The sequence below is a fragment of the Oncorhynchus clarkii genome, chromosome 27 (assembly GCF_045791955.1).
Source record: "Oncorhynchus clarkii lewisi isolate Uvic-CL-2024 chromosome 27, UVic_Ocla_1.0, whole genome shotgun sequence".
Taxonomy (NCBI): Eukaryota; Metazoa; Chordata; class Actinopteri; order Salmoniformes; family Salmonidae; genus Oncorhynchus; species Oncorhynchus clarkii.
The window spans coordinates 43,308,386-43,318,385 of record NC_092173.1 but is presented as its reverse complement, the minus strand read 5'-3'; the positions used below and the strand labels follow the sequence as shown (position 1 = coordinate 43,318,385).

Genomic DNA, 10,000 nt, shown 5'->3' with positions numbered 1-10,000 from the left:
ATCCTAGCTCGTAACCCTAGCTCTTAAACCTAATACTGGCTCCTAACCCTTTAAAGTCATTCTAACACTAATTCTAACCTTAACCCTAAACCCACTAGACAAAGACCTCGTGGGGACTAACAACATGTCTTCAGAGGAACTTCAGAGGAATAGTTAAACACACACACCATTTGTTCATAACAACAAAACAGTGAAGGTGGTTCACCATTAAGAATCATCTCTCTCTATACACACACACACACACACACACACACACACACACACCTTACCTATCCTTCTGTCCTCCTCTCCTTGGAGGAGCATATAGGCCCTGTAGTGTCATGAATACAAAGTCATTCCACCCATGATTGATTCTCCGTAGTCATTTGAAATCCCAGTCTGTGTTCCTGAACCCAAGCCGAGGCACAGCCAGGCCAGATCGGGCTGTGTTCCTGAGCACAAGCCGAGCCACGACCAGGCCAGATCGGGCTGTGTTCCTGAACCCAAGCCGAGGGCCATATCGGGCTGTGTTCCTGAACCCAAGCCGAGGCACAGCCAGGCCAGATCGGGCTGTGTTCCTGAACCCAAGCCGAGGCACGGCCAGGCCAGATCGGGCTGTGTTCCTGAACCCAAGCCGAGGCACGGCCAGGCCAGATCGGGCTGTGTTCCTGAACCCAAGCCGAGGGCCATATCGGGCTGTGTTCCTGAACCCAAGCCGAGGGCCATATCGGGCTGTGTTCCTGAACCCAAGCCGAGGGCCATATCGGGCTGTGTTCCTGAACCCAAGCCGAGGGCCATATCGGGCTGTGTTCCTGAACCCAAGCCGAGGGCCATATCGGGCTGTGTTCCTGAACCCAAGCTGAGGCCCAGGCCAGATCGGGCTGTGTTCCTGAACCCAAGCCGAGGCACGGCCAGGCCAGATCGGGCTGTGTTATTTAACCCAAGCTGAGGCACGGCCAGGCCAAATCAGTCTGAATTCCTGGCAGCATCAGCAGGGTAATGTGTAATTCTATTGTTGCAATGTTCGCTATGGAAGTGAAACGATACCCTGGGTCGGTATTCCTGTCATTAGAAGGAATTCCCCTCTACCACGCCCACAAATGGGGGAAAACAAACATTCATTCCCATTGTAAAAGAGCCAACTTCGCCATCAATTTGTTTTGTTATACAGAAATAACAAAACATGCCTGAAAAAGCTGCTGAGTTGTTCAATGTACATGTAAAATAAGTCCCGACCTACAAAAGTTGTAGTATTTAGTAGGGGACTGATACTATGATAGTGTGTAGTAGGGGACTGATACAATAATAGTATTTAGTAGGGGACTGATACTATGATAGTGTGTAGTAGGGGACTGATACTATGATAGTGTGTAGTAGGGGACTGATACTATGATAGTGTGTAGTAGGGGACTGATACTATGATAGTGTGTAGTAGGGGACTGATACTATGATAGTGTGTAGTAGTGGACTGATACAATAATAGTATTTAGTAGGGGACTGATACTATGATAGTGTGTAGTAGGGGACTGATACTATGATAGTGTGTAGTAGGGGACTGATACTATGATAGTGTTTAGTAGGGGACTGATACTATGATAGTGTGTAGAAGGGGACTGATACTATGATAGTGTTGTAGTATTTAGTAGGGGACTGATACTATGATAGTGTGTAGTAGGGGACTGATACTATGATAGTGTGTAGTAGGGAACTGATACTATGATAGTGTGTAGTAGGGGACTGATACTGTGATAGTGTTGTAGTATTTAGTAGGGGACTGATACTATGATAGTGTTTAGTAGGGGACTGATACTATGATAGTGTGTAGTAGGGGACTGATACTATGATAGTGTGTAGTAGGGGACTGATACTTTGATAGTGTGTAGTAGTGGACTGATACAATAATAGTATTTAGTAGGGGACTGATACTATGATAGTGTGTAGTAGGGGACTGATACTATGATAGTGTGTAGAAGGGGACTGATACTATGATAGTGTGTAGTAGGGGACTGATACTATGATAGTGTGTAGTAGGGGACTGATACAATAATAGTATTTAGTAGGGGACTGATACTATGATAGTATTTTAGTATTTAGAAGGGACTGATACTATGATAGTGTTGTAGTATTTAGTAGGGGACTGATACTATGATAGTGTGTAGTAGGGGACTGATACTATGGTAGTGTGTAGTAGGGGACTGATACTATGATAGTGTGTAGAAGGGGACTGATACTATGATAGTGTGTAGTAGGGGACTGATACTATGATAGTGTGTAGTAGGGGACTGATACAATAATAGTATTTAGTAGGGGACTGATACTATGATAGTATTTTAGTATTTAGAAGGGACTGATACTATGATAGTGTTGTAGTATTTAGTAGGGGACTGATACTATGATAGTGTGTAGTAGGGGACTGATACTATGGTAGTGTGTAGTAGGGGACTGATACTATGATAGTGTGTAGTAGGGGACTGATACTATGATAGTGTGTAGTAGGGGACTGATACTATGATAGTGTGTAGTAGGGGACTGATACTATGATAGTGTGTAGTAGGGGACTGATAGTGTGTAGTAGGGGACTGATACTATGATAGTGTGTAGTATTTAGTAGGGGACTGATACTATGATAGTGTGTAGTATTTAGTAGGGGACTGATACTATGATAGTGTGTAGTATTTAGTAGGGGACTGATTCTATGATAGTATTTAGTAGGGGACTGATTCTATGATAGTGTGTAGTAGGGGACTGATACTATGATAGTATTTAGTAGGGGACTGATTCTATGATAGTGTGTAGTATTTAGTAGGGGACTGATTCTATGATAGTATTTAGTAGGGGACTGATTCTATGATAGTGTGTAGTAGGGGACTGATACTATGATAGTGTGTAGTAGGGAACTGATACTATGATAGTGTGTAGTAGGGGACTGATACTATGATAGTGTGTAGTAGGGGACTGATACTATGATAGTGTGTAGTAGGGGACTGATACTATGATAATGTGTAGTAGGGGACTGATTCTATGATAGTGTGTAGTAGGGGACTGATACTACGATAGTGTGTAGTAGGGGACTGATACTATGATAGTGTGTAGTAGGGGACTGATACTATGATAGTGTGTAGTAGGGGACTGATACTATGATAGTGTGTAGTAGGGGACTGATACAATGATAGTGTGTAGTAGGGGACTGATACTATGATAGTGTGTAGTAGGGGACTGATACTATGATAGTGTTGTAGTAGGGGACTGATTCTATGATAGTGTGTAGTAGGGGACTGATACTATGATAGTATTTAGTAGGGGACTGATTCTATGATAGTGTGTAGTATTTAGTAGGGGACTGATTCTATGATAGTATTTAGTAGGGGACTGATACTGTGATAGTATTTAGTAGGGGACTGATTCTATGATAGTGTGTAGTATTTAGTAGGGGACTGATACTATGATAGTGTGTAGTATTTAGTAGGGGACTGATACTATGATAGTGTGTAGTATTTAGTAGGGGACTGATTCTATGATAGTATTTAGTAAGGGACTGATTCTATGATAGTGTGTAGTAGGGGACTGATACTATGATAGTATTTAGTAGGGGACTGATTCTATGATAGTGTGTAGTATTTAGTAGGGGACTGATTCTATGATAGTATTTAGTAGGGGACTGATTCTATGATAGTGTGTAGTAGGGGACTGATACTATGATAGTGTGTAGTAGGGGACTGATACTATGATAGTGTGTAGTAGTGGACTGATACAATAATAGTATTTAGTAGGGGACTGATACTATGATAGTGTGTAGTAGGGGACTGATACTATGATAGTGTTTAGTAGGGGACTGATACTATGATAGTGTGTAGAAGGGGACTGATACTATGATAGTGTTGTAGTATTTAGTAGGGGACTGATACTATGATAGTGTGTAGTAGGGGACTGATACTATGATAGTGTGTAGTAGGGAACTGATACTATGATAGTGTGTAGTAGGGGACTGATACTGTGATAGTGTTGTAGTATTTAGTAGGGGACTGATACTATGATAGTGTTTAGTAGGGGACTGATACTATGATAGTGTGTAGTAGGGGACTGATACTATGATAGTGTGTAGTAGGGGACTGATACTTTGATAGTGTGTAGTAGTGGACTGATACAATAATAGTATTTAGTAGGGGACTGATACTATGATAGTGTGTAGTAGGGGACTGATACTATGATAGTGTGTAGAAGGGGACTGATACTATGATAGTGTGTAGTAGGGGACTGATACTATGATAGTGTGTAGTAGGGGACTGATACAATAATAGTATTTAGTAGGGGACTGATACTATGATAGTATTTTAGTATTTAGAAGGGACTGATACTATGATAGTGTTGTAGTATTTAGTAGGGGACTGATACTATGATAGTGTGTAGTAGGGGACTGATACTATGGTAGTGTGTAGTAGGGGACTGATACTATGATAGTGTGTAGAAGGGGACTGATACTATGATAGTGTGTAGTAGGGGACTGATACTATGATAGTGTGTAGTAGGGGACTGATACAATAATAGTATTTAGTAGGGGACTGATACTATGATAGTATTTTAGTATTTAGAAGGGACTGATACTATGATAGTGTTGTAGTATTTAGTAGGGGACTGATACTATGATAGTGTGTAGTAGGGGACTGATACTATGGTAGTGTGTAGTAGGGGACTGATACTATGATAGTTTGTAGTAGGGGACTGATACTATGATAGTGTGTAGTAGGGGACTGATACTATGATAGTGTGTAGTAGGGGACTGATACTATGATAGTGTGTAGTAGGGGACTGATAGTGTGTAGTAGGGGACTGATACTATGATAGTGTGTAGTATTTAGTAGGGGACTGATACTATGATAGTGTGTAGTATTTAGTAGGGGACTGATACTATGATAGTGTGTAGTATTTAGTAGGGGACTGATTCTATGATAGTATTTAGTAGGGGACTGATTCTATGATAGTGTGTAGTAGGGGACTGATACTATGATAGTATTTAGTAGGGGACTGATTCTATGATAGTGTGTAGTATTTAGTAGGGGACTGATTCTATGATAGTATTTAGTAGGGGACTGATACTGTGATAGTATTTAGTAGGGGACTGATTCTATGATAGTGTGTAGTATTTAGTAGGGGACTGATACTATGATAGTGTGTAGTATTTAGTAGGGGACTGATACTATGATAGTGTGTAGTATTTAGTAGGGGACTGATTCTATGATAGTATTTAGTAAGGGACTGATTCTATGATAGTGTGTAGTAGGGGACTGATACTATGATAGTATTTAGTAGGGGACTGATTCTATGATAGTGTGTAGTATTTAGTAGGGGACTGATTCTATGATAGTATTTAGTAGGGGACTGATTCTATGATAGTGTGTAGTAGGGGACTGATACTATGATAGTGTGTAGTAGGGAACTGATACTATGATAGTGTGTAGTAGGGGACTGATACTATGATAGTGTGTAGTAGGGGACTGATACTATGATAGTGTGTAGTAGGGGACTGATACTATGATAATGTGTAGTAGGGGACTGATTCTATGATAGTGTGTAGTAGGGGACTGATACTATGATAGTGTGTAGTAGGGGACTGATACTATGATCGTGTGTAGTAGGGGACTGATACTATGATAGTGTGTAGTAGGGGACTGATACAATGATAGTGTGTAGTAGGGGACTGATACTATGATAGTGTGTAGTAGGGGACTGATACTATGATAGTGTTGTAGTAGGGGACTGATTCTATGATAGTGTGTAGTAGGGGACTGATACTATGATAGTGTGTAGTAGGGGACTGATACTATGATAGTGTGTAGTAGGGGACTGATACTATGGTAGTGTGTAGTAGGGGACTGATACTATGATAGTGTGTAGTAGGGGACTGATACTATGATAGTGTGTAGTAGGGGACTGATACTATGATAGTGTTGTAGTAGGGGACTGATTCTATGATAGTGTGTAGTAGGGGACTGATACTATGATAGTGTGTAGTAGGGGACTGATACTATGATAGTGTGTAGTAGGGGACTGATACTATGCTAGTGTGTAGTAGGGGACTGATACTATGATAGTGTGTAGTAGGGGACTGATACTATGATAGTGTTGTATTAGGGGACTGATACTATGATAGTGTGTAGTATTTAGTAGGGGACTGATTCTATGATAGTATTTAGTAGGGGACTGATACTGTGATAGTATTTAGTAGGGGACTGATTCTATGATAGTGTGTAGTATTTAGTAGGGGACTGATACTATGATAGTGTTTAGTATTTAGTAGGGGACTGATTCTATGATAGTATTTAGTAGGGGACTGATTCTATGATAGTGTGTAGTAGGGGACTGATACTATGATAGTGTTTAGTATTTAGTAGGGGACTGATTCTATGATAGTATTTAGTAGGGGACTGATACTGTGATAGTATTTAGTAGGGGACTGATTCTATGATAGTGTGTAGTATTTAGTAGGGGACTGATACTATGATAGTGTTTAGTATTTAGTAGGGGACTGATTCTATGATAGTATTTAGTAGGGGACTGATACTATGATAGTGTGTAGTAGGGGACTGATACTATGATAGTGTTGTAGTAGGGGACTGATACTATGATAGTGTGTAGTATTTAGTAGGGGACTGATTCTATGATAGTATTTAGTAGGGGACTGATACTGTGATAGTATTTAGTAGGGGACTGATTCTATGATAGTGTGTAGTATTTAGTAGGGGACTGATACTATGATAGTGTTTAGTATTTAGTAGGGGACTGATTCTATGATAGTATTTAGTAGGGGACTGATTCTATGATAGTGTGTAGTAGGGGACTGATACTATGATAGTGTGTAGTAGGGGACTGATACTATGATAGTGTGTAGTAGGGGACTGATACTATGATAGTGTGTAGTAGGGGACTGATACTATGATAGTGTGTAGTAGGGGACTGATACTATGATAGTGTTGTAGTAGGGGACTGATTCTATGATAGTGTGTAGTAGGGGACTGATACTATGATAGTGTGTAGTAGGGGACTGATACTATGATAGTGTTTAGTATTTAGTAGGGGACTGATTCTATGATAGTATTTAGTAGGGGACTGATACTGTGATAGTATTTAGTAGGGGACTGATTCTATGATAGTGTGTAGTATTTAGTAGGGGACTGATACTATGATAGTGTTTAGTATTTAGTAGGGGACTGATTCTATGATAGTATTTAGTAGGGGACTGATTCTATGATAGTGTGTAGTAGGGGACTGATACTATGATAGTGTGTAGTAGGGGACTGATACTATGATAGTGTGTAGTAGGGGACTGATACTATGATAGTGTGTAGTAGGGGACTGATACTATGATAGTGTGTAGTAGGGGACTGATACTATGATAGTGTTGTAGTAGGGGACTGATTCTATGATAGTGTGTAGTAGGGGACTGATACTATGATAGTGTGTAGTAGGGGACTGATACTATGATAGTGTGTAGTAGGGGACTGATACTATGATAGTGTGTAGTAGGGGACTGATACTATGATAGTGTGTAGTAGGGGACTGATACTATGATAGTGTTGTAGTAGGGGACTGATACTATGATAGTGTGTAGTATTTAGTAGGGGACTGATTCTATGATAGTGTGTAGTATTTAGTAGGGGACTGATACTGTGATAGTATTTAGTAGGGGACTGATTCTATGATAGTGTGTAGTATTTAGTAGGGACTGATTCTATGATAGTATTTAGTAGGGGACTGATTCTATGATAGTGTGTAGTAGGGGACTGATACTATGATAGTGTGTAGTAGGGGACTGATACTATGATAGTGTGTAGTAGGGGACTGATACTATGATAGTGTTGTAGTAGGGGACTGATACTATGATAGTGTGTAGTAGTGGACTATTACTATGACAGCTGGAAAGACAGATGGGACGTCAGAGGGACACATTACACGGGCAGTATGTGTGTGTGTGTGTGTCTCTCGTCATAGTCTCTCTAGTCCGTGTGGTCTCTGCAGTCATATTTTCTTTGGTCTCTGTAGTCACAGTCTGTGGTCTCTGTAGTCAGTCTGTGGTCTCTGTGTTCACAGTCATAGTCTCTGTAGTCTGTGTGGTCTCTGCAGCCATAGTCTCTTTGGTCTTTGTTGTTGTAGTCTCTGTTGTCTCTCTAGTCTGTGTGTCACGTTTGGACCTTAGTTCCTTTGTTTTGTCTTTCTTTTAGTATGGTCAGGGCGTGAGATGGGGTGGGCAGTCTATGTTCTTTTTTCTATGTTTTGGTATTTCTGTGTTTGGCCTGGTGTGGTTCTCAATCAGAGGCAGCTGTCAATCGTTGTCCCTAATTGAGAACCATACTTAGGCAGCCTGGTTGTCCCTGATTGAGAACCATACTTAGGCAGCCTGGTTGTCCCTGATTGAGAACCATACTTAGGCAGCCTGGTTGTCCCTGATTGAGAACCATACTGATGCAGCCTGGTTGTCCCTGATTGAGAACCATACATAGGCAGCCTGGTTGTCCCTGATTGAGAACCATACTTAGGCAGCCTGGTTGTCCCTGATTGAGAACCATACTTAGGCAGCCTGGTTGTCCCTGATTGAGAACCATACTGAGGCAGCCTGGTTGTCCCTGATTGAGAACCATACTTAGGCAGCCTGGTTGTCCCTGATTGAGAACCATACTTAGGCAGCCTGGTTGTCCCTGATTGAGAACCATACTTAGGCAGCCTGGTTGTCCCTGATTGAGAACCATACTTAGGCAGCCGGGTTGTCCCTGATTGAGAACCATACTTAGGCAGCCTGGTTGTCCCTGATTGAGAACCATACTTAGGCAGCCTGGTTGTCCCTGATTGAGAACCATACTTAGGCAGCCTGGTTGTCCCTGATTGAGAACCATACTTAGGCAGCCTGGTTGTCCCTGATTGAGAACCATACTTAGGCAGCCTGGTTGTCCCTGATTGAGAACCATACTGAGGCAGCCTGGTTGTCCCTGATTGAGAACCATACTTAGGCAGCCTGGTTTCACCTTTGAGTTGTGGGTTGTCTGTTCTGTGTTTTATTGTATTCACCGTCCAGGACTGTTTCGGTTTCGTTCTCCTTGTTTTGTTTTGTGTTCACGATAATAAATGATCAATACGGACACTTACCACGCTGCGCGTTGGTCCTCCTCTTCTTCCACCAGCAACGGCCGTTACCCTGTGTTCATTTATGATCAATGAGATGTGTTCATTTGTGTATTCAAGATGTGTTCCTGTTGTGTAGTGAGCCAGAATCATCTTTCGAGAAATATGAGCACTTCATTCTGTGGTGCCTGTCATCATTTCACCTGCATTCCCTTGTGAGATTTAGTTGGCTTTGGATACTGCTAATAGTAGCTACTCTGCACAAAAGGATTCAGTACGATATTGACATATACTGTATGTGTGTGTATGCATGCGCCTGCGTGTATGTGTCTTTCTGTGCGTCTCTGTCTCTCTGCGTGACTGTATGGGCCTATCTCTCTCTCTGTCTCGCTCTCTCTGTCTCTGACTCTCTCTCTCTCTGTCTCGCTCTCTCTGTCTCTGACTCTCTCTCTCTCTGTCTCGCTCTCTCAGTCTCTGAGTCTCTCTCTCTCTGTCTCTCTGTCTCTGACTCTCTCTCTCTTTCTCTCTGTCTCGCTCTCTCTCTCTCTGTCTCGCTCTCTCTGTCTCTGACTCTCTCTCTCTCTCTCTCTCTCTCTCTCTCTCTCTCTCTCTCCCGTCGTTAATGGACACCAGAGGCATTGAAGCAACTTTGTCTCTCTCTCTCTCCCCCTCTCTCCAGTCGTTACGGGACACCAGAGGAGTTGAAGCAGCTGATTGACACCGCCCACTCCCTGGACATCGTCGTCCTATTGGACGTGGTCCATAGCCACGCCTCCCAGAACACGGAGGATGGGCTGAATTCTTTTGATGGCTCCGACTCCTGCTTCTTCCACTCCCCTCCGCGCGGGGAGCATGCTCTCTGGGGCAGCCGCCTCTTCAACTACTCCAGGTAGGCATATATCGAACTGTC

The 10,000-nt window shown here is 42.2% G+C and overlaps 1 protein-coding gene across 1 annotated transcript in view; it reads left to right on the top strand.

The window, feature by feature from the left end:
* The window catches only part of LOC139385592 (glucan (1,4-alpha-), branching enzyme 1b), a 353,162-nt gene that overhangs the window by 125,482 nt on the left and 217,680 nt on the right, over positions 1-10,000 (top strand). Inside the window, exon 7 of the mRNA XM_071130792.1 lies at positions 9,770-9,979. Within this exon, the coding sequence (XP_070986893.1) occupies positions 9,770-9,979 (210 nt within the window). The remainder of the gene's footprint in view (positions 1-9,769; positions 9,980-10,000) is intronic.